The 25962-nt window shown below is 42.9% G+C and overlaps 1 protein-coding gene across 2 annotated transcripts in view; it reads right to left on the bottom strand.

Annotated features, from left to right (window-relative positions):
- SMAP1 (small ArfGAP 1) overlaps positions 1–25962 on the bottom strand; it is a 381004-nt gene that overhangs the window by 259964 nt on the left and 95078 nt on the right. For both annotated transcript variants that reach the window (XM_069726628.1, XM_069726626.1), the window contains exon 2: positions 24754–24887. In XM_069726628.1, coding sequence (XP_069582729.1) covers positions 24754–24887 — 134 coding nt within the window. The remainder of the gene's footprint in view (positions 1–24753; positions 24888–25962) is intronic.

Raw genomic sequence — 25962 nt, forward strand, 5'->3', positions numbered from 1 at the left:
AGATGTTGATGGATGAATCCGTCAAGTGTGCCAAAAGCCATCAGCTGCGTAATCTATCTTGGTCGAGAAGGGGGACTCGAGAGGAAAAAGTCTACTCCGCTTAATTAGCAAGCGATGGATATAAAAACAACACACAATGTTATGCATGCAACTAAACTCCAGAGCTGCACAAACAGATATGTAGGATGTAGAGATTAAAGGGACATCGAGCTGTTATAAAAAAAAAAAAAAAAAAAAAAGTGGAGTTGACTACCCTTCCTCCCAACTATCATTTTTCTCAGATCATGACAGGGTAAAGTGGAGGATAAATCTGAAGTGTTGCGAGTAGGGTTGAGCGACTTTTACTTTTTTAGGGTCGAGTCGGGTTTCGCGAAACCCGACTATCTCAAAAGTCGAGTCAAGTGAAATCGGCCGATTATGGCGAAAAGTCGGGGATCGACCGAAACACGAAACCCAATGCAAAGTCAATGGGAAATACGGTATCTCTCTCTCTCCTCCGTCCCTGAACAGAAAAGCTGGTGTTACACATTGCAAATCGCTACAGCGCACAAGCGACAAGATGGCGATAGGCGTCCACGCCCCTAAGACCTATGTCATCACTCTGCCCACGCTCCTTCATTGGCTGAAAAAATGGCGTCAAACGCATCATGCGAAACTCGACTTTGGCGCGAAGATCGCCGACCGCATGGCCGATCCCACACTAGGATCGGGTCGGGTTTCATGAAACCCGACTTTGCCAAAAGTCGGCAACTTTTGAATTTGTCCGATCCGTTTCGCTCAAGCCTAGTTGCGAGGGCTAGCAAATTGTGTTTTGAGGAGGCTTTCCTTGTTTTATAACTGAATGAAAAATAAAGGCATTCAAAATATGTAATATTGTGCATTAAAAAATCTGGCAGCAACGTCCCTTTAACTCCTCCGTAGTACCTACACAGCTAGCAGACACTATTGTGGCACATGCAACTAAGGATTACGTCCCGACACTGGTCAGCGCCAGGATAATCATTGTGCAGAGCGTTGGCGCGCTATGTGCTTACCAAATGATAAAGGCAGCAGTCGCGCAGTCTCCTGTGTAATGCATACAGTGCATTTGTGGTGTCTCTTGTGCTATGTACAGTACAGACCAAAAGTTTGGACACACCTACTCATTTAAAGATTTTTCTGTATTTTCATGACTATGAAAATTGTACATTCACACTGAAGGCATCAAAACTATGAATTAACACATGTGGAATTATATACTTAACAATTAAGTGTGAAACAACTGAAATTATGTCTTATATTCTAGGTTCTTCGAAGTAGCCCCCTTTTGCTTTGATGACTGCTTTGCACACTCTTGGTGAGCTTCAAGAGGTAGTCACCGGGAATGGTTTTCACTTCACAGGTTCTGCCCTGTCCGGTTTAATAAGTGGGATTTCTTGCCTTATAATTGGGACCATCAGTTATGTTGTGCAGAAGTCTGGAGGCTACACAGCTGAAAGTTCTACTGAATAGACTGTTAGAATTTGTATTATGGCAAGAAAAAAGCAGCTAAGTAAAAAAAAATGAGTGGCTATCATTACTTCAAGAAATGAAGGTCAGTCAGTTCGAAAAATTGGGCAAACTTTGAAAGTGTCCCCAAGTGCAGTGGCAAAAACCATCAAGCGCTACAAAGAAACTGTCTCACATGAGGTCCGCACCAGGAAAGGAAGACAGAGCCATCTCTGATTCTGAGGATAAGTTTATCCGAGTCACCAGCCTCAGAAATCGCAGGTTAACAGCAGCTCAGATTAGAGACCAGGTCAATGCCACACAGAGTTCTAGCAGCAGACACATCTCTACAACAACTGTTAAGAGGAGACTTTGTGCAGCAGGCCTTTATGGTAAAATACCGTATTTTTCGGACTATAAGACGCACCGGACCATAAGACGCACCCCAAATTTGGGGTGAAAATTGCAGAAAAAAAGATTTTTTATAAGATGGGGGTCCGTCTTATTGTCCGAATTTACAGTATCTTACCTGAGGGCTGGCGGTGGCAGAGCAGGGTCACAGGAGGCAAGGTGTCGGCAGAAGTGGGGTGATGCTGGGATGAGGAGGTGCTGGGATGAGAAGGTGCTGGGATCAGGAGGTGCTGGGATCAGGAGGTGCTGGGATCAGGAGGTGCTGGGATCAGGAGGTGCTGGGATCAGGAGGTGCTGGGATCAGGAGATGCAGTGAGAGGTATGGCGTGAGAGGGGTCCCAGGCTTACCGTGCAGGCAATGCAGGCTTACCGTGGCGGCAGAGGTGCGGCGGCAGAGGAGGCGCAGTAAGCGGGGTCCCTTTCCCCGGTATGGTGATGCAGCAGCCCGGTAAGCAGCAGAGCCGGGTGAATCCTGTTGTTATCGGTGGGCGCGGCCATCTTCCTGAGGCTCAAGCCTCACTAGGTCGATAGCATAATAGTTAGAAATACGATTTGTTATAATATTTAGGATGTATTCAACCAGTTACTTTAGTGAACTTTATTGTCTGAACTCACTCCTTTGCGACACGGTTGTAAATTAATTGCGCTAAATGTAACAATTGTTAGTACATTGGACCCAATTTTTGTATATACTTCCTTTTTATGTTCTTTGTTTTTCGTTTTCAGCACATTGATGAAGGTCTTGTGTATAGACCGAAACGTCTTGTTTGTACGATACCTCATTAAATTTTCATTCACTGCATCTACATATTAGTGTGTGCCAAGTTTATCGTTACTAGTACCAAAAACAGTGACACCCATCAGACCGGACCACCCCTCAGGAGAGTGTTATTTTTCTTCTCTTACAGGTTGGGTTGGGGGCAGATTTACAGCATTAGAGATTTCTGTATATAAGCCCTGAAAAGTGATGGCTGTATCTCTTATTGGCCAAACCAGTTGACAGGTTCCCTTTTAACTGGATTTTTGTGGGGGAAAGAACCCTTAATCACATATGGATAGGGGATCACCAACGATCCCGAGATCTGAAATCTGAAACCCCAAGTGTGTGGCTTTGTTGCCCTGTCCTGCATGGAGCGGTAGTGCGATACATGGCATCTTCACCATTTTATGTTAATGGGGCTGCTGGAGAAAAAAGGACAGCACTCTGCTTTCTACTCCAGATTCCTAGAGTCTAGACAATAAATAGAGCAGTGGTCAAACATGAGCATGCCTCCACTATATTTCAGAAGGGGCTACAGAGCCTTAAGGTCAATCAGCAAGTTATCCCTATCCTTTGGACAGGTGATAACTGATTTTTTTTTTTAATGGATACTGGATATGCCTGAGGAGGAGGCCGGAGTAGTCTCGAAAGCTTGCAATTTGTTACCATCTTTTCAGTTAGCCATTAAAAGGTAACACTGAGGACTCTCAATTCTAAATATTTTTCTATTTTTTTGGAAAAACCATGGTTATTTCTATCATGCAGAGTTATCGTGCAGAGTGATGAAACATCACGTATGAACACAACATAAGGGTTTGTTTAAACAAGTCTATATTTGGTCCGTGTGCGCTTCTTACTGCTCAGTCCCAATATATCCAATTGATGGTCTGTGTATAAGGAAAAAAAGAAAATCCCAGCATGTTCAGTTCTAGTCCACTTTTTGCCATGGAATATAAAGGTAGGCCCATCATCACTCTGCAGTGTGGATGCAGTCATGTCCACAATTTATGAACGAAATTGGCCCTTTTTTCACTCTGGCCGTCTAAACCTTGCCCAAATTGGCATCTTGCCATCTTTAGTGGTGTAATTGCAGATTTGGATGCATGTAGTGGTCATCTTTATATTCTAGAAAGTCTGATTTCATGTGGATTGACTTAAATGGCCCTTTATTAGTCCAAGTCCTCATATGCAACGTTACTTCCTTTTGGACTTAGAAACATTTAATGTGACAGTGTCAGCTGAAACATGTTGAGAGTTCACCCATAAAAGCTAAATTCGAGCAATTCTGAAAATATTTTATTCAATATATTACTTTGACTTCTTTATATGACACATTAAAAGCATTAAGTATAATAATTCTGTCGTTGGAGATGACTCCTTTTATCCCTTACTGATAGATGTTAACGACTGAATTCTCTCTATTATAGGGCATCATACTGTGTGAGAGCAACCATTTAAGTCAGAGGTGGGAACCTTTTTTTCTGCCAAGGTCCATTTGGATATTTTTTTTTTAACATCACTCGCGGGGCATACAAAACTATCAACTTAATTGTCGAGTGATATCTGGTCAAACATTGAATTAGCTCATCCCTATTGTGATGGCTGGAACTGCTTCTCTTTGGTGACATGTGTGATTTTAGGTGGTAATGATGATGTCACTCGCAAATGTTCTTCCAAGTTTGCGTTGGTTTGGGGCACAGTCGACTCGTTGTGATCGGTTTTGTAAAGAGTCGCAGCAGCAAGTTGATCCAAACACTATACATATACTATACAGTGGCATGTAACGTTTGGGCACTCCTGGTCAAAATTACTGTTATTGGGAACAGTTAAGCAAGTTGAAACTGAAAGATGATCTCTAAAAGGGCTAAAGTTTCAAGATGACACGTTTCAATTCTAATTTTAAGCAAAAAAAACAGAAGTGTCATTTTTTTACATTTTAAAAATTACAGAAAGGAGAATGGGCCAATGCAAAAGTTTGGACACTAGTGAGGAGCAAACGTGCTCGGATAGGATCTTATCTGAGCATGCTCGGGTGTTATCTGAGTACCTTGGGTGTTCTTGTATATTATGTTAGTCCCCGTGGCTGCATGATTTGCTGCTGTTAAAACAGGTTCAGCACATGTGGGGATTCCCTAACAAACAGGCAATCCCCACCCCCCCCCCCCCCCCGCAAGCTGTCTAAAGGTACCGTCACACTCAGCAACTTTGCAAAGAGAATGACAACAATCCGTGACGTTGCAGCGTCCTGGATAGCGATCTCGTTGTGTTTGACACGCAGCAGTGATCTGGATCCCGCTGTGCCATCGCTGGTCGGAGCTAGAAGTCCAGAACTTTATTTCGTCGCCAGGTTGGCGTGTATCGTCATGTTTGACATCAAAAGCAACAACGCCAGCAACGAGCATAGGGCCCCTAGATGTGTGTCGGATCGGTACACTCCGGCTGTTTGACATGGAGCTAACAATCAGCGAGAATGAGAAGTGAGTCGCCGTTACGTCACTGGATCGCTCCTGCATCGTTCTGGAGTTGCTGTGTTTGACGTCTCTACAGCGACCTAAACAGCGACGCTCCAGCGATCTAGTTTAGGTCGGCTCGTTGTCTATATAGCTGCAGCGTCGCTGAGTGTGACGGTACCTTTACAGCCGCAAATCATGGAGCCGAGGGGACTCGAACATAATATAAATTCACGCCCAAGATGCTCAGATAATTCCCGAGCATGCTTGGATGAGATGTTATCTATGTACGATCTCTCATCACTATTGGGCACCCTTGGAGATTTGTGTGCTCAGATACTTTTGACCAAGGTTTCAGACCTTAATTAGCCTGTTAGGGTTATGGCTTGTTCACCTTCATCGTTAGGAAAGGCCAGGTGATGCCAACGTCCCAGCTTTATAAAAACTTAGCCTCCTCTAACTTTGTACCATAAAAGAGCAGCCATTGGTTCTTCTAAGCAGCTGCTTAGCACTCTGAAAATTATGGAAGCACACAAAGCAGGAGAAGGCTATAAAAAGATAAAGTGTTTTCAAGTTACGGGCTCCCCTCAGTTTGAAATGTAATTAAGAAACGGCAGTTAACAGGAACAGTGGAGGTCAAGATAAGGTCTGGAAGACCAATCAAAATTTAAGTGATAGCTGCTCATAGGATTGCAAGAAAGGCAAATCAAACCTCCTCTTAACTGCAAAAGACCTTGGGAAAGATTTAGCAGGCTCTGGAGTTATGGTACATTGTTCTACTATTCAGAGACACATGCACAAATATGGCCCAAAAGAAGAAAGAAATGTCCAGCTTCACCGAGTCCGTAAAAAAGCGATTTCTTTATTAACAAACTTTAAACATGGAGGAACCAGATTTCAGCACAACCATATGGGTAAGAATCTCAACGCGTTTCTGGAGACTAGGCTCCCTTAATCAATGATTAATGACGCGACAGACACCGGAATGTAAGTATGTAGTGGGTTTTTTTTTTTTACATTTACAATGGTAACCAGGGTAAATATCAGGTTACTAAGCGCGGCCCTGCGCTTAGTAACCCGATGTTTACCCTGGTTACCAGTGAAGACATCGCTGGATCGGCGTCACACACGCCGATTCAGCGATGTCAGCGGGTAATCCAGCGACGAAATAAAGTTCTGGCCTTCTAGCTCCGACCAGCGATCTCACAGCAGGATCCTGATCGCTGCTGCGTGTCAAACACAATGATGTCGCTATCCAGGACGCTGCAACGTCACGGATCGCTATCGTTATCGTTCTTAAGTCGCTCAGTGTGAAGGTACCTTAAAGCTTTACTTCTTGTGTGTCAATGTTCTTCACTGCCCTTATCTAATCTTATACTTGGTTAACCTCATGCTGCCCCAATCCCCCTATTTACAATGTATGAAACAAAGTGGAAATGTGTTGCAAATTCTTAGTAGTAAAGCACATCCTCTAGACTAAATGTTTGGTGTGCGTCTTCCAAGCATCTCACAGCTGCTACTCAGAAGAGGAAGACTGTAAGAAGTATTATCCTTTCAACAAACTTTGCATCAGTTAACTGTGAGTGCATGAGGAATAAAAGTATTACTGACCACTATATCAGTTGTACGACCTGGCAATAATTTTGTACAATTGTTTTTAGTAAAAACAATTGTCATTTGGATTGTGAATGCAGAATTAAAAAACCTGAGAATGTCAAAGAAGCGTCACATTAAATCAGCTGTATTTGAACATTTCACCATCACTCAATATAGAAAACATTATGTCTGTCAGTGTATGACAAATGATCCAGACGAAAACAAATGCTGTGAAGCCAACATCAGTGCATATTAAGGCAAAGATAAAAATGCTCCTACCAGAGCTTCTAATCTAAAGAGAAATTTACAGCGCTTTCATCCAGAAGTACTGAAAGCAGTGGATGAGAAAGACTGCATCCAAACCAATGCCCAGCTCTTCCAGCCAAACAAAGGAGCAGAGAACTTTGCAGCCATCAGTTGCAAGATATTTTGTCAGTGACAAAGTTACTGTGACAATGACCGTAGATACATTTAAAAAAAGAGATCATAGAGCTTGTTGTAAAGGATAGTGTGCCTATTTCATTATTTTCACGACCAGCTTTTGTGTGCCTGAATGGGGAAATGGCCCACAAGCTTGGTGTTTCTCTGGAGAGAGAGAGTGTTAAAAAATTAGTAATCGAAGAAGCTTTTAAACGAAAGGAAGAACTTAAAAAAACTCTCAAGGGACGCTTTCTGTTTCTTAAAATGGATGCCTGCACACGTCACAGAGTGAACTATTTTGCCATCAATGTCCGATTTGTTTGTGACAAAAATGAAATAGTTACCAAGACATTGGCAGTAAGAGACACCAAAGCTCATCACACCAGTGAGTTTCTCCATGTCTTGGTGAAAAAGGTGCTGCAAGACTATGAACTTAAAAAAGAGCAAGTTCTTTCTGTCGTAATTGACAATGCTTCAAATATGATAAGTACTATTAAGCTAATGAATGAGTGTAATGATGGTGACCAGCAGCTAGAAGAACATTCTGAGTCCACAGACACAGAAATGTTTGAAATAGAGGAGCACAGTATTGTAACTGAGGAGAAAACTGAAGTTGCTTCAGATGAACAGCAACATGATAGTTTAGATGATCTTGTTGAAACTGTGTCAATACGTTCTTTCATTCATCACATGCACTGTGTTGTGTATACGCTACAGCTGGCTATAAGAGACAGTCTGCAAGAAGGACATGCTGCTGCACTGATTGGCAAGGTGAGAAAATTGGCTACTGTTGCCAGAACCCCTAAAGTTGACTCAATTTTGAAGAGATGTGCTGGAAAAGGGGCAATTATTGATCAAGCCACATGATGGGGCAGTACTTACTTAATGATTCAGCGCTTGGTTGAACTGAAAACCTTTTTTGTAGACATGGCTAACCCTCAACTGACGCTAAATGAAAGTCAGTGGAATCAGGTGACTGAGCTGGAAAAATTGCTAGAGCACCCATTTACAGTGACTAAAAAATTACAAGCAGAGGACTTAACTCAGGTATTTTCTTAAAGAAGTGGAAGAACCTGATGTTTCGCCTGTCCCAAAGAGGAGGGTTAATTGCAAGTGGCATTGCTACATCAATGAAACGGAGAGAGGAGCTACTATTACAAAATAACATTCTTTTGGCAGCTGTTTATGTAGACCCTATGCATCGGATTCTTCTAGATGATCAGCAGCTAACTAAAGGAAAAGAAGCTCTGTTTGAAATAGCAGTAAGGATGAAAGGGTTGCAGAACAGTCAGGAGGAACAAGAAGAATTTGGTCGTCCTGCCACACCTTCACCCTCATCAACTGATGAAGAATTTAATTTTGAAAAATATTTGGATCACAAGGACCGTGCAAAGTGTTCCCGCATAGAAGAGTCATCCCCATCAAAGAACACAGCCAGTACATTTCAGCAGAATTTTTCATGGGCACTAAAAGAAATTGAGAAATATGACCGTTCATCAAAAATAACAGTGCAACAAGCGATTCCTCTGTATCCTGACATTGTCAGAGATGTTGCCCGAGTGGTTACTGCTTTGCCACCAACCCAAGTTAGTGTAGAGAGGTTGTTCTCTGCTCTCAAAATAATTAGATCAGATTTGAGGGCATCCATGAAGGAGGATCTGACAGAGGCAATACTTTTTCTGAGGACAAATTTATAGATTTCTTCTTATTAACTGCATTACAGTGTTTATTGCATATTTACTTACAAGAGTTTAGAAAAGTTTATAAAAGTTATTTGCTGTATTCTAATAAATATAGTTTTTGCTCTAAGTGGTCTGATTACTGAAACTGAAACTGAAGAAACTGAATAAGCACGATGTTAATATTTGACAACAGCAAATTTATTGTTACGAATTGGCCATTTATGAAGGAGTCGGATTCGGAACCTGATAAAATCCAGAAGTCGGAGTCACAACTGTGGCTTACCGACTCCACAGCCCTGGGTTTTGCCCAGAGTTTTAGAATTAAACGCATAGTTATACATCTTATTACTTCTACCCAAGTGCATGACCTTACATTTATCCCCATTAAAGTTCATTTGCCATTTGTCAGCCCAAGCTTCCAGTTTACATAAATCATCCTGTAATATAAAACCATCCTCCTCTGTATTGATTACCCTGCAGAGTTTAGTGTCATCTGCAAATATTGAAATTCTGCTCTGAATGCCCCCTACAAGGTCTTTAATAAATATGTTAAAAAGAAGAGGGCCCAATACTGACCCCTGTGGCTAACCATGACCCAGTCCGAGTGTGCGCCATTAATAACCACCCTTTATTTCCTATCCCTGAGCCAGCTCTTAATTTTATGTATCAACCTTTTGTGTGGCACCGTATCAAAAGCTTTTGAAAAGTCCATGTACACTACGTCCACTGTGTTCCCTTGGTCCAGTCCAGAACTTACCTCTTCATAGAAGCTGATCACATTAGTCTGACAAACGGTCCCTAGTAAACCAGTGCTGATACTGGGTCATGAGGTTATTCCTCTTCAGATACTCCAGTATAGCATCCCTTAGAATGCCCTACAGTATTTTACCCACAGTAGAGGTTAAGCTTACTGGCCTATAATTACTGAGTTCAGTTTTTGTCCCCTTTTTGAATATTGGCATCACATTTGCTATACGCCAGTCCTGTGGTACAGACCCTGTTATTATGGAGTCTTTAAAGATTAAAAATAATTGTCTATCAATGACTGTACTTAATTCCTGCAGTACTTGGGGGTGTATCCCATTCGGGCCCGGAGATTTGTCAATTTTAGCGATTTTTAGACGCCGACGTACTTCCTGCTGGGTTAAGCAGGTGACATTTAATGGGGAATTTTTATCACTAGTCATTTTGTCTGCCATGGGATTTTCTTGTGTAAATACTGATGAGAAAAAGTCATTTATCATATTGGCTTTTTCCTCATCCACCATTTTCACCCAGACACACGTGTCGTCCTATCATAGTACTTCATATCAGGTGCCGCTACTTTTTCTTAATGTCTTTCTCTTTTCATTGGTCATGACCACTATATAACCCAGATCTGGCCAGTACCCAACCATCCCTGGACGAAGCAGTTCAGTGCGAAACGCGCGTCGGGTGTGGTGGGTCCCCGGGTTCTTCCTCCTGGTAACTATACCTATATTCAATATCTTTGCAGTATCTATTCAACTTGTCCTAGCTGGCTTAGTCCATTTGACTGCTTGTATTCGTGCACTGTGGAGATATGTATAGACATATGTGTCATTATTTACACTAGTATTTATATTTATTTCTGTTTAGCTATATGTTCCATTTGCACTGTTTGCACCTTACTTATCTTAATGTTATACTAAGCCAGATACTATTGCTTTGTTACTGCTATTGAGGTTGTTTCCTGTGTGGGTCCCACTGTTGCTGCTGCACTGGTGGTTACTGCCCTGCCTTTTATGTTTCTGTAGGTTTGTCTTAATAAAATTTACATGGTTTTTATTACTTTTTTGGTCTCAGTGTGAAGGTGTTCGTTTGTTTTTTTTTTTTTTTTTTTTTAATGGGGCCAACACTATCTTTTTTTAGTTTCCTGCTATTTACGTAGTTAACCCCTTCATGACCGGGGGATTTTTCATTTTTCCGTGTTCGTTTTTCGCTCCCCTCCTTCCCAGAGCCATAACTTTTTTATTTTTCCGTCAATTTGGCCATGTGAGGGCTTATTTTTTGCGGGACGAGTTGTACTTTTGAACGACATCATTGGTTTTAGCATGTCGTGTACTAGAAAACGGGAAAAAAATTCCAAGTGCGGTGAAATTGCAAAAAAAGTGCAATCCCACATTGGTTTTTTGTTTGGCTTTTTTGCTAGGTTCACTAAATGCTAAAAATGACCTGCCATTATGATTCTCCAGGTCATTACGAGTTCATAGACACCAAACATGACTAGGTTATTTTTTATCTACCGTATATACTCGAGTATAAGCCGAGATTTTCAGCCCAAATTTTTGGGCTGAAAGTGCCCCCCTCGGCTTATACTCGAGTCACGGTAGCGGTGGGGTCGGCGGGTGAGGGGGTGAGGGCGCTGAGGCATACTTACCTAGTCCCAGCGATCCTCGCGCTGTCCCTGCCGTCCCACGGGCTTCGGCGCTGCAGCTTCTTCCTCTCTTCAGCGGTCACGTGGGACCGCTCATTACAGAAATGAATAAGCGGCTCCACCTCCCATAGGGGCGGAGCCGCCTATTCATTCCTCTAATCAGCGGTGCCGGTGACCGCTGATAGAGAAAGAAGCTGCGGCACCGAAGACAGGAGGGGACAGCGCGAGGATCGCCAGGACTAGGTGAGTATAGCATATTCACCTGTCCTCGTTCCAGCCGCCGGGCGCCGATCCATCTTCCCGGCCGGCGCCTCCATCTTCCCGGCGTCTCTGCTCTCTGACTGTTCAGGCAGAGGGCGCGATGACGCATACAGTGTGCGCGGCGCCCTCTGCCTGATCAGTCAGAGCAGAGACGCCGGGAAGATGGAGGCGCCGGAACGAGACGCCGGGAGCTGCAATCAAGGGAGGTGAGTATGTGTTTTTTTTTCTTTATTGCGGCAGCGGCGGCACAAATTTATGTGGAACATCTATGGGGCACAGTGAACGGTGCAGAGCACCGTATATGGCACAGCACAGCTATGGGGCACAGTGAACGGTGCAGAGCACCGTATATGGCACAGCACAGCTATGGGGCACAGTGAACGGTGCAGAGCACCGTATATGGCACAGCACAGCTATGGGGCACAGTGAACGGTGCAGAGCACCGTATATGGCACAGCACAGCTATGGGGCACAGTGAACGGTGCAGAGCACCGTATATGGCACAGCACAGCTATGGGGCACAGTGAACGGTGCAGAGCACCGTATATGGCACAGCACAGCTATGGGGCACAGTGAACGGTGCAGAGCACCGTATATGGCACAGCACAGCTATGGGGCACAGTGAACGGTGCAGAGCACCGTATATGGCACAGCACAGCTATGGGGCACAGTGAACGGTGCAGAGCACCGTATATGGCACAGCACAGCTATGGGGCACAGTGAACGGTGCAGAGCACCGTATATGGCACAGCACAGCTATGGGGCACAGTGAACGGTGCAGAGCACCGTATATGGCACAGCACAGCTATGGGGCACAGTGAACGGTGCAGAGCACCGTATATGGCACAGCACAGCTATGGGGCACAGTGAACGGTGCAGAGCACCGTATATGGCACAGCACAGCTATGGGGCACAGTGAACGGTGCAGAGCACCGTATATGGCACAGCACAGCTATGGGGCACAGTGAACGGTGCAGAGCACCGTATATGGCACAGCACAGCTATGTATGGGGCACAGTGAACGGTGCAGAGCACCGTATATGGCACAGCACAGCTATGTATGGGGCACAGTGAACGGTGCAGAGCACTGTATATGGCACAGCACAGCTATGGGGCACAGTGAACGGTGCAGAGCACCGTATATGGCACAGCTATGGGGCACAGTGAACGGTGCAGAGCACCGTATATGGCACAGCACAGCTATGGGGCACAGTGAACGGTGCAGAGCACCGTATATGGCACAGCTATGGGGCACAGTGAACGGTGCAGAGCACCGTATATGGCACATCTATGGGGCACAATGAACGGTGCAGAGCACTATATGGTTCACACCTATGGGGAAATATGAACGGTGCAGAGCACTATATGGCACAGCTATGGGGAAATAATGATCTATTTTTATTTTTGAAATTCACCGGTAAATGCTGCATTTCCACCCTAGGCTTATACTCGAGTCAATAAGTTTTCCCAGTTTTTTGTGGCAAAATTAGGGGGGTCGGCTTATACTCGGGTCGGCTTATACTCGAGTATATACGGTAAGTGGTGAAAAAAAATTCCAAACTTTGCTAAAAAAAAAAAAAAAAATTGCGCCATTTTCCGATACTCGTAGCGTCTCCATTTTTCGTGATCTGGGGTCGGTTGAGGGCTTATTTTTTGCGTGCCGAGATGACGTTTTTAATGATAGCATTTCAGTGCAGATACGTTCTTTTGATCACCCGTTATTGCATTTTAATGCAATGTCGCGGCGACCAAAAAAACGTAATTCTGGCGTTTCGAATTTTTTTCCCGCTACGCTGTTTAGCGATCAGGTTAATACTTTTTTTTAATTGATAGATCGGGCGATTCTGAGCGCGGCGATACCAAATATGCGTAGATTTGATATTTTTTTTTATGGATTTATTTTGATTGGGGCAAAAGGGGGGTGATTTAAACTTTTATGTTTTTTTTATTTTTTTCACATTTTTTTTAACTTTTTTTTTTTAACTTTTGCCATGCTTCAATAGCCTCCATGGGAGGCTAGAAGCAGGCACAGCACGATCGGCTCTGCTACATAGCAGCGATCTGCTGATCGCTGCTATGTAGCAGAATTGCACGTGTGCTGTGAGCGCCGACCACAGGGTGGCGCTCACAGCGACGGGCAATCAGTAACCTTAGAGGTCTCAAGGACCTCTATGGTTACCATTCACAAGCATCGCCGACCCCCGATCATGTGACGGGGGTCAGCGATGACGTCATTTCCGGCCGCCCGGCCGGAAGCGGTAGTTAAATGCCGCTGTCTGCGTTTGACAGCGGCATTTAACTAGTTAATAGGTGCGGGCAGATCGCGATTCTGCCCGCGCCTATTACGGGCACATGTCAGCTGTTCAAAACAGCTGACATGTCCCGGCTTTGGTGCGGGCTCACCGCGGAGCCCTGCATCAAAGCAGGGGAGCCGGCATCGGACGGTATAGTACGTCCGATGCCGGTAAGGGGTTAAAGAATATTTTGGGATTATTTTTACTCTCTCTGGCAATGAGTCTCTTTGTCTCAATCTTTGCTGCCTTGATTTGCTTTTTACAGAATTTATTTAATTTTCTGTATTTAATGCCTCATTACTACCTACTTCCTTTAATTCTCTAAATGCTTTCTTTTTGTCACTTATTGCGCCCCTTACAGCTCTATTTAGCCATATTGGTTTCCTCCTATTTCTAGTATGTGTATTCCCATACGGTATATACTGTGAACAGGTCCTATCCAGGATGCTAATAAATGTCTCCCATTTTCTTTGTGTATTTTTATGTCTCAGGATATCATTTCAGTTAATTGCACCAAGATCATCTCTCATCTGTTGGAAATTTGCCCTCCTGAAGTTTAGTGTCCTTGTAACCCCTCTATTACACATCTTATTAAAGGATACATGAAAACTTATTATTTTGTGATCACTGTTCCCTAAGTGACCCCCAACCTTATATTTGATATGCGGTCTGGCCTGTTGGTTAATATTAGGTCTAGCAGTGCCCCCCTTCTTGTTGGGTCCTGAACCAGTTGTGAAAGGTAATTGTCTCTCATAGTTGTCAAAAACCGATTACCTTTGCTGGAACTGCAGGTTTCTGTTCCCCAATCTATTTCAGGGTAGTTGAAGTCCCCCATAATAATGACTTCCCCTTGAGTCGCAGCTTCATCTATTTGCTTTACAAGGATATTCTCCATTGCTTCCATTATTTTTGGAGATTTATAACAAACCCCTATCAGTGATTTATTATTTTCCCCTCTCTCCTTATCTCCACCCACAGGGACTCTACATTTTCATTAGATTCACCTATATTATCACGCCGGATGGGTTTTAAGGACGATTTTACAAATAGACACACCCCTCCCCCTCGCCTATCCATTCGGTCATTTCTGAACAGACTAACTCTGCAAGTTAACAGCCCAGTCATGGCTCTCATCCAGCCACGTTTCAGATATCCCCACCATGTCATAATTATGCTCCAACACCATTAATTCTAATTCGTCCATTTTGTTGGCGAGGCTTCTGGCATTAGTATACATGCACTTGATTTTCCTCTCTGTACCTCTATTCTTTCTTAAATTATTAACTGTTCTAACCCCACCCCCCCATCTTCCTTATTTGTGCCAAGGTCTCTATCTGCACTAACTTCCCCTCCTATAAAATGAATACCCTCCCCCACAATCCCTAGTTTAAACACTCCTCCAACCTTCTAGCCATTTTCTCTCCCAGCACAACTGCACCTTCCCCATTGAGATGCAGCCCGTCCCTAGCGTAGAACCTGTAGCCAACTGAGAAGTGGGCCCAGTTCTGAAAGGAACCCAAACCCCTCCTTCCTACACCAATTCTTGAGCCACTTATTAACCTCCCTAATCTCCCGTCGCCTCTCTGGCGTGGCACGTGGGACAGGCAGTATTTAGGAGAATACCACGTTGGAGGTCCTTGCTTTCAGCCTAATTCCCTTAATTCATCTTTAAGAACCTTCCACCTACCTCTAACTTTGTCATTTGTGCCAATGTGCACTATGACCGATGGGTCCTCACCAGCCCCTCCCAGTAATCTGTCCACCCGATCAGCGATGTGTCAGACTCGAGCGCCAGGTAGGCAGCACACCGTTCAACGATCCCTGTCTTTGTGACAGATTGCCCTATCTGTTCCCCTAATAATTGAGTCCCCCACTACCAGCACCTGTCTGGCCTGCCCTGCTCTCCTATTTCCCTCCTTACTGGAGCAGTCACTCCTCCGGCTTTCAGAGGACATGCCTTGCTGCAGCAGTGCTACCACTGTACTGGCACCCCCCCTCATCTGCCAACTTAGCAAACTTATTGGGGTGTGCCAGATAAGGACTAGCCCCTCTGGCACTCTTCCCTCTACCCGGCCTTCTGTCACCCAGCTTGCTACTTCACTGTCCTGCAGCTCCATCTTACCATCCCCTGCCTCATCTATCCCATTGAGCGTCTGCTCAGTGATCAGAAAACTCCTTTCCATGTTGTCAACGGATCTCTGTGTTGCCAGCTGCACATTTAGATCCAGAATCTGGGCTTCCAAATGCACAACGTGCTCACATCTCGCACAGCAGTATGCACCCTCGACCGGCTGCTCAAGGACTGCATACATGTGGCAAGATGTGCACTGGATGGCATTAACAATAGTGGAGCACATTTCCTAATGGGGATTGCACCAGACAGAACCGTTAAAAAAACAAAAAAACAAAAAAAAACAAATGTAAAGTATTAATAAAATACAGACAGCAATTCAGTATTTCCTCCCTTGGAAACTCCCTGAATCCAAAGTCACCGAATCACACGTCACTTACCGCCATTCACCCTTATGCTCAGGTCACACTCGCTAAGCTGAAGATTTAAAGATTGTTTTTTTCTTTTTCCCCTCAGCTGCAATCCACCTTGCAGTTCCAAAAAGGCACCACTTTTTAGTAGTGCCTACGTTTTCTATATCACTTTTTTTGGTATGGCGCCTCCCAACTTCTTATGATCGCCCCCCTCCTGCTTGCTTCGTCTCCTAGGCACCACACAACTGCGCAGGTGCACTTCTCTGCCCTGTTGAGGGCAGAGTAAAAGTACTGCCGTGCACAGAGGTCGGGAAACGTCAAAGATCCCCGGCGCATGCGCACTGCAGTACGTTACTCTGCCCTCGACAGGGCAAAGAAGTACACCTGCGCAGGAGCGCTGTAGCGAGGAGACTGTGGATGACGAAAGGACGCGTAATCCACACGAAGCAGGCAGGAGGACGGCATAGCAAAAAGAAGGGAGTCGCCGGACCACCCTGCAGGTGAGTATAATAAAAAGTTATTTTTCTTCTCTTGCAGGTCAGGTTGGGGGAAGATATACATATCATAGAATGCTACAGTTGTGCTCAAAAGTTTTTGCTTTCTTGGCCTTTTTTCAGAGAATATGAATGATAACACCAAAACTTTTTCTCCACTCATGGTTAGTGGTTGAGTGAAGCCATTTATTCTCAAACTACTGTAGTTTCCCTTTTTAAATCATAATGACAACCCAAACATCTAAATGACCCTGATCAAAAGTTCACATATCCCATTTCTTAATACTGTGTATTGTCCCTTCTAACATCAATGGCAGCCTGAAGTCTTTCATGGTAGTTGTGGATGAGGTTCTTTATTTTCTCAGATGGTAAAGCTGCCCCCACTCTTCTTGGTAAAAAGCCTCCAGTTCCTGTTAATTCCTGGGCTGTCTAGCATGAATTCTGTGCTTCAGATCTCCCCAGAGTGGCTCAATGATATTGAGGTCAGGAGACAGACATGGCCTCTCCAGAATCTTCACTTTGTTCTGCTGTAGCCAATGACAGGTCAACTTGGCCCTGTGTTTTGGATTGTTGTCATGTTGGAACATACAAGTACGTCCCATGCACAACTTCCGGGCTGATGAGTTCAAATTTCCCTCTGCTTATAACGTGCTGAATTCATCTTTCCTTCAATTTTGACGAAGATTCCTGTGCCTTTGTAGCTCACACATCCCCAAAACGTCAGCAATCCACCTTGTTGATCTCTCTCCAAATATGGTTGTGGCCAAAAAGTTTTGGTCTCCTCACTCCAATTACCTTGTTACAGAAGTTTTGAGTCTTGTCTCTGTGCTCTTTTGCATATTGTAGGCAAGATACTTTGTGGCATTTGCGCAGTAATGGCTTTCTTCTGGCGACATGACCATGCAGCCCATTTTTCTTCAAGTGCCTCTTGAAACAGCCACACAGCTATTTTTCAGAGAGTCCTGTATTTCAGCTGTCATTGGTTGGTTTTTCTTTGCATCCAGAACAATTTGCCTGGCAGTTGTGAGCTGCATTTTTGTTGGGCTACCTAACCGAGGTTTTGTTTTTACAGAGCCCCTGATTTTCCATTTGTTGATCACAGTTTGAACGTTGCTGACTGACGTTACCAATTCCTTGGATATCTTTTTGTATCCCTTTCCTGTTTTATACAGTTCAACTACCTTTTCCCATAGATCCGTTGACAATTATTTTGCTTTCCCCATAACAATTCAGAAATGTCAGTGGCTGGATGAAAGATTCAAGAATCTTTCTGGATCCCAGAAACTCACTCAGCTTTTATGCACGCACACCGATTACAAGCAAACAGGTCAGAGGTGAGGATGTTACCTTTAGTAGCCATTCAAACCCAACTGTATCAACTTCTGTGCATATTTTCAGGCCTAAATCACCAGGGTATGCAAACTTTTGATCAGGGTCATTTGGATGTTGTGGGTTGTCATTCAGATTTAAAAAAGAGAAAACAGTAGTTTGACAATAAACAGCTTCACCCAACCACTAACCATGAGTGGAGAAAACGTTTTGGTGTTATTCATATTCTTTGAAAAAAAAAAAAAAAAAAAAAAAAGAGGCCACGAAAGCAAAAATTCTGCCGGGGTATATAAACTTTGAGCACAACTATATAGATCAGCCCTGAAAAGGTGATGGTCGTATCTCTTATCAGCAAAACTGGGTGACAGGTTCCCTTTAAAATCGGCCTTTCAGAAGAACATTTGATCCTTAACTAAAATGGAATGAGTAAAATTCCTTTATGTCTTATTACATTCATATCTTTCTCGTAGAATATGGTTGGTGCACTAATGAGAAATCTATTTTTAAAGTTTTACTCTCGTGCATCAGGGCAGGCACTTCACTAGTTTTGATGTACGTATCTGCCATCAGCACACGGTTATTGACATGTCATGCTTCCCTTAGTGACCCGTCTATTCTGCGCAGGTGCAATTATTGCCAGGGTTTGCTTTATCAGAAGGAGTGGTGCCCGCGCAGTGAGCAGCCGAGGACGTTATGGGAACTGGTAGATTGATCTTTTTAACCTTATTACACATTTGCCTAAGATTTATATTGTGCTTTGGTTTTACTTTTACACAAATTTCTCAGTTCATAAATACAATTTGCTTTTTTTGTATGAGAATAGCCATGGGCAAATTAACAATTAAGTCATTGGACAAGGTCTTCAAATCGGCTAATACCTAGTTTGGTCTTTTCTGTAGTAACAAATGAATGAAAAACCTGGACAATAAAGAAACAAGACAGAAAAAGAATCAACGTCTTTGAAATGTGGTGCTGGAAAAGGATGCCATCAATACCATGGACGGCAAGATGAACAAACAAATCAAATTTGGAACAAATCAAGCCAGACACGTGGCTCAAAGCAAGGGTCACCAAGCTACAACTTCCCCACTTTGGACACCTCATACGAAGAGACTGGAGAAGGCCATCATGGTAGGAAGAATAGAAGGAACAAGGCAAAAAGCAAAACCTGTCAATCCGATGGCTTGGTGCAAATCAAGATAACGACAGAAAAGACCCTGGTGCTGCTAACCATTATTGGCACCCCTTTATTTTTTTTCCATAGACTGTACTATATCTTCAGAAATGGAAATGTACCATAGTTATATCCTTACGATTTTTTAATTAGTAGTCAAAAGTAATGCAACACTAAAACATTGTTTTTCAACTTACATGTTGCAATTTAAAAAACCCCACAATAAACAGCATGGGCAGCAATAAAGGCACCCCTAATAATACTTGGTTGTACACCCTTTACCATGGATGACAGCCTTTAAACGATTCTTGTAGCAATCTATTAGTTTCTTGCACTTCTCAGCTGTTTTTTTTTCTCCCACTCTTCCTTTGCAGTATGTTTAAGCTCTTGAATGTTTGCAGGGTTCTTTTTCCCCAATTGTAGATTCAATGGGATGGAGATGAAAACTTATTGCTGGCTATTTAAACAGTCCATTTTTTTTTATTTATTTCAACCATTACGGTGTACTTTTGGATTTGTGATTTGGGTCATTACCTTGCTGGGGGACCCATGATCTTCCACTCAACCCAAGTTTTTTTTACACTGATAGGACATTTCGCTCTAAAATCTCTTCATAATTCTCTGATTTCATGATTCTCTTGTGATACAGTCATGTCTTCTATTGCCAGACACAGCATAGCAACTCACATTATGAATCCTCCACCATGCTTAACTGTTGGTAGGGTGTTCTTTTCCTTATAAGCTATATCGCGCGGTCTGTAAATAAAATGTTGCTTTGCATTGCATTGCCAAAAAGTTCTACTTTTGTTTCATCTGTCCACGGAACATTTTCTCAGAAAGATTGTGGTCATTTTATGTCTTTTCTTCAGCAATGGTTTCTTACTTGGCCTTCGCCCATAAAGCTCTGCTTGGTTTAATGTGCAGTGTAAAGTACTTGTTGAAACCATGACCCAAGACTGTTCCAGGTTGGCCTTTAGATGTTTGACATGGTTTGTTTTTTCCATCATTCGCACCAACCTTTGAAGACCTCTCGTCAATTTTCCACTTTCCCCCACGGCCAGGGAGGTTCTTGACAGTACCATGCTTGTCAAACTGCTTAATAACATTGCAAACTGTTGAAACTGGGAAACCAAGGTCTTTGGAGATGGCCTTATATTCTTTGGAAGACTTGTGTTTGCTAATAATAGCAGTTCTGATGTCCTCAGACAGCTTCTTTGTCTTCACCATTTTGACAAAGGAACAGGGAATACCATGTGACTTTTTAAAACACCAAAATCATCATTCATCGTCTAATTCATGTCACATGGGCACCAATAATTAATCACAGTTGATTCTAATTTGTGATTTACCACAGGTGAGTCAAAATGTGTTTCCACACTAATTTAATGTAAAGGGTGTAAATACCAGTGTCACAGCAAGCCATACATTTTCTATTTTTCCCTCTGAAACATTTATGTAAAACAAAAAACAATATAACTTGCTCTTTTGTATTTAACACAAGTGTGCTACACAAAAAAAAAAATAACTTTCACTTGACTCTTTTTCAGGAGATATTCCACATTATTTGCTTAAACTTCATTGGTGCCAATAATGATAAGCAAGACCATCTAGGCTTGCACAAGATCGCTCTTCCTACAAAGGGCTCCACCATTAAGACGCCACGGCTCCAGATAGAGATGAAGGCTGTTAATATATAACAATATACAGAGAGCCGTAACTTACTAATTCTTAATCTTGGCTTTTAGCAGGATGCCACCATTTGCATTGGTACCATTTTAGGTACATACAACTTGTTGCTTATTTTTTATTCCATTCTTGAATTAAAAAAAGCAATTACGTTATACCCTTGATCCCCCTTATTATTTTATATCGCGTTCACCGTGGAAGATTTAATCTCTTCAGTCATTGCAGACACCAAGTTTTGTACATTATATATAGTAAGGCTATTTTAGTGAGGAACACTTTTTTGATGAGGGGATTGAGGAAGTCTCTCACCTGTCTAGCTAAATAATTGCCAGAGTTAATATTAACTGCTACATTTTTGGGTGTAAATGGCCGGGACTGACCGTATTTTTGCAGTTGCAGCAAGATGCTGGCTGTGTAGTACAGCCTGATCCTGCCGCTCATCTTGTGGTGCGCTAATGTAATCAGATTTGGCTGGGTTTTGAGCTTATTGCAAGATACTATCCAATGACATGATCAAGACGGATTCCTTTCTCCAAACAAAGAAAACACTGAAGTTCTTCACTAAACGCACAGATTTTGAAATCCTGAAGAACAAATGCATAAAATATATTAAAATTAAATTGAGTTGTGTAAAGAGAAGCTATACATAAGTAATGGATCCCACCGTAGGAACAGAACTTAAGGTTAAATATCAGGAAATAAACCACTGATCCTTTATTGTGCAGCATTGTCACGTACGACAAGAACTATTTCACAGAATGAGGCAGTGTCACCCTGTACAAGTTATTACATTTGGGAATTTAGTAACGTGATCCATCTGATAGTTGCAAAGGCAGCCTAGCATAGGAGCAGTGCACCAAGCCGGGCCCTTTGAGAATAAGTGAGAAGATCGTATTCACATTGGTGATAATTACAGCAGAGTGTCATCTTATCCCAGTGGATACCGTCTGCCTTGAAGGGAAATGCAAAAACATACCAAAATAGCAATTTTATCCACTAAAATATAACAAATTTACAGGCTCTCAAAACATGTCTAATGCAAAGTAACATATATAACAGCTGAGGCTCAAAACTCGAGCATGGAGACGTGAGCTGAACACACAAGGGTCATCACAATATCTCAAGTGTCGGGCAGAAATCCCCATTCTGCAACAAGCCAACTGCGCTTTCATAGGCATCATAAACAATGCAGATACAAACTGGACAGATAAAGGCCTAAAGAACACACATGTAGCCTCAGTCTGGTGATTGTGGGCCAATATCAATGTTAAAGGGAAGCTGTCACCAGGTTTTTGCTAACCCACCTGAGAGCAGCATGACGTAGGAGCAAATACCTTGATTCCAGTGATCTACCACTTATGGGCTGCTTTCTGTAGTTTTCATAAAAATCAATGTTTTACCTGCTGTAGGTCTACTAGTTCTGGGATGTTACCTGCTGTAGGTCTACTAGTTCTGGGATGTTACCTGCCGTAGGTCTACTAGTTCTGGGATGTTACCTGCCGTAGGTCTACTAGTTCTGGGATGTTACCTGCCGTAGGTCTACTAGTTCTGGGATGTTTCCTGCCGTAGGTCTACTAGTTCTGGGATGTTTCCTGCCGTAGGTCTACTAGTTCTGGGATGTTTCCTGCCGTAGGTCTACTAGTTCTGGGATGTTTCCTGCCGTAGGTCTACTAGTTCTGGGATGTTTCCTGCCGTAGGTCTACTAGTTCTGGGATGTTACCTGCCGTAGGTCTACTAGTTCTGGGATGTTACCTGCCGTAGGTCTACTAGTTCTGGGATGTTACCTGCTGTAGATTTACTAGTTCTAGGATGTTACCTGCTGTAGGTTTACTAGTTCTGGGATGTTATCTGCTGTAGGTTTACTTGTTCTGGGATGTTATCTGCTGTAGGTCTACTAGTTCTGGGATGTTATCTGCTGTAGGTCTACTAGTTCTGGGATTTTATCTGCTGTAGGTCTACTAGTTCTCGGAATGCTGAGTTCTGTATGACCACACCACCACCACCGATAAGCAGCTTTCTGTATACATAGTGCAGAGGCAGAAAACTGCCAATGAGTGTTGGGGGCGGGGTTTTACAGAGCTCATGAATAAGGAGGACTACATGGCAGCAGGTTTACTAGTCCTCTAGAGATAAAATGACTATTTTTCAGCAGTAGATTATCAAAATGATAGAAAGCACCCCGTAAGGGACATCACTGGAATCAAGGACTTTGCTCTTACATTGGGAAAAGCTCCAACCCAATATTTTGGATAAATGAACCAATGTCGTTTCTTCTTCTTGCTAATACAAATCATACTGAAGAAGGGGGTTTCAGTATTTTCAGTATTGTAACTTGCCAAAAAAGGTAGCTATTTTTTCAACATGGTAGACTATGGATTCCACTGTATGCTGTCACAAGTATTGTTGAATCATACATCAAGCATCTTTCATAAATCATACATCAAACTGAATATAGCCTATGACTTCGTTTGAGAAATACAAAGTAACAAAATGGTCCCAGACCCCTAGAGAGCAGAGAACCTATGACATGACCTCTGCCCTTGAGTGCCTAGAACATGATTCACTCCAGGTAGGACTCAGTGGAAACAGATGGCTGCCGTCAGGGCCAACTTCTCCACTATGCTCACCTGAGCATGCATGGCAGTTGAGCATGGAGAGCATGATAATGCCCTGGCAGAGTTCTTGCTCATCTCCAGATGATGACTGATCCTTGTTTACCCCAACAGCAGATGTCAAGGGAAAGGCGGTCTTACATTAATTATCTAAGAAGTATTGTCAGTCTCCGCTGATGGGAGGGACACAAAAAGGCAGAATATTTACTGCATATAATTCAAGTGCTACAATCCAAAGGGCCTCTGATAGTAAATGGTCTTTCAATCATTATCTCGTCTCTGATCAAAGAAATATTCTGCAGCTGACATCCCTTCCAAAAGATGCAACGCTTTAATCTACGAACAGTTCAAACACTCGAAAAAAGGAAAGTGATCCTTACAAGCTAAATCATTTCCAACAAGCCATCTGCATGCTTCACATCCATTTATCATCCGGCATAGCAAACCAGGTCCGCGAGTATGAGAACGGCACAATGCGCTACACGCACAAATCTGCTTCTAACGAGTTAAAGGCTTGAAGAAGATATTTCCAAAGTTCTCCTCTGGGGTAAATGTAGGACCCCACTCATGGGGTTTGCGGAGCGCATTGATGATGTGCTCTCCTTCCAGGCATTGCCATTTCATTTCGCAGCTGCTGTGCCAGGAGATTAGACGTGTTCTGCTAATAGCACCTAACATAAATATGCGGCTCACGTCTGACAAGAGCAAAGCACAGAAAGGCACAAACAGGAAACTTTTGGGACATGAGTGGCTGAAAAGTAAGATAAGCTACAGGCAAAATGTTTGTTAAGATTTATAGTGCTACAGAGGGCCCCAAGCCACACGGGGTAATGGAGAAGCCTGGACCTCTGGCAGGGAAGAAACTATGAGACACATTAGGAAATGGAAGCAAAAGGACTGAGCAGGGATATTCCACCTTTACCTTCATAATAAGCAGTGAAAACCTGATATTCCCAAAATGACAAGTCTGATAATAGGATACAAAAAAAAATGGTGAACTCTATCCTAAAATTTGTGAGAAAAATTGATAGCTTAAATTATCAGGGATAACAAACCCTCAGTAGCGCTCAGCTTACGCTGCTGAATATTCCACAGTATATCTTATCTGCAATGCTTTTACTCTATGGAATACACTAGAAACTAGGATCCAATCAGAAGTATACCGGAAGGACACATGGGGTTATCATATCTCCACATAAATCAGTACAGGGGGTACAAACAGAAATTCATCGATTTACCTGGATTTGTTCTGGTGTCCATTGATCCAGGTTGACAGACTTCACTCTTGATATATGGACACCAAGGTTTCTATGAATTCCAGCACATCTGATGCAAATAAAAACTCCTAAGTTCCAGGAAGCCCATCTTGGACCTGAAAGATACGGTAATAAGAGAGGTTTAGTAATGTCACAGACATTCAAAAGGCTTGAAAATGGCATTTTCAAATATAAAAAAAAAAAAAAAAAGTTTCCAATAGTTTTAGATGACGAAAAAGCAAAAATGAGTTTATGATATACCGTACTTTCATGAAAGCTAATATCACATAACATCTCCCAATAACAGATTACGTTCCAAAAATGCTTTAACCATCAAGACTCACACGTCAGAGTAACCAGTTAAGTAGGATTTAAGTAGGATTTTAGCATGAGAAAGTTGAAAGATTACATCCTTAGGGTATGCGATTTTTCCATGCACTGGAGTGGATGAAAAATGCTGAAAGAACTGACAAGCTACAGATATGAAGCGGCTTCAGATCTGAAGGAAAAAATCGTCAACGAGTGCATTGAGATTTCAGAAATCTCGGCCACTTGCTGGCAACTAAGTAATTATTTCGCTTTAGTGCCAAAACGGAGCGCAAAAAAAAAAAAAAAAAACAGCATTAAATACTCAACATGTGCATGTACCCCAATACCAACACTGATGTGAGGGATATGATCAAAATTGGGAGAGATTAGGCGTTGACAGAAGTATCATTAAAGGGGTTTTCCAGAGGCCTTTTATATTGACGGCATATCTATACTATAGGTCATCAATATTTGATCATTTGGGGTGCGACACCCGCCATCATAGCGGATCAGCTGTACTCGTTGCTAGGTAGATGCACTCCGTTGTGGAGCGGGACTACAGAGCTGTCAACCACATAGTGGCCGAGGCTGGGTACAGAACATCTGCCCCCTATTGACTCAAATAATTGTATAGCTGCATTATAGAAATCAATGTGCTGGAAAGAGGTGGCTGGGATCTCATGAGTTAACACCTCAGCTTGAAATGTAGCTACTGGCCATGTTTGGACATGCTCTAATTGTCAGTCTCCTTGGTAACAAGCTGTAAACAATACAAGACAAAATCTCTCATAGCAGGAGCAGGACAGCAAATAGGAAAAGCAAGTCATTTGCAAACTGGCTTATTTTCATGCTGTCTAACCATAACAATTTCATACACAAGAA

Source organism: Ranitomeya imitator, chromosome 5, assembly GCF_032444005.1.
Source record: "Ranitomeya imitator isolate aRanImi1 chromosome 5, aRanImi1.pri, whole genome shotgun sequence".
Classification (NCBI taxonomy): Eukaryota; Metazoa; Chordata; class Amphibia; order Anura; family Dendrobatidae; genus Ranitomeya; species Ranitomeya imitator.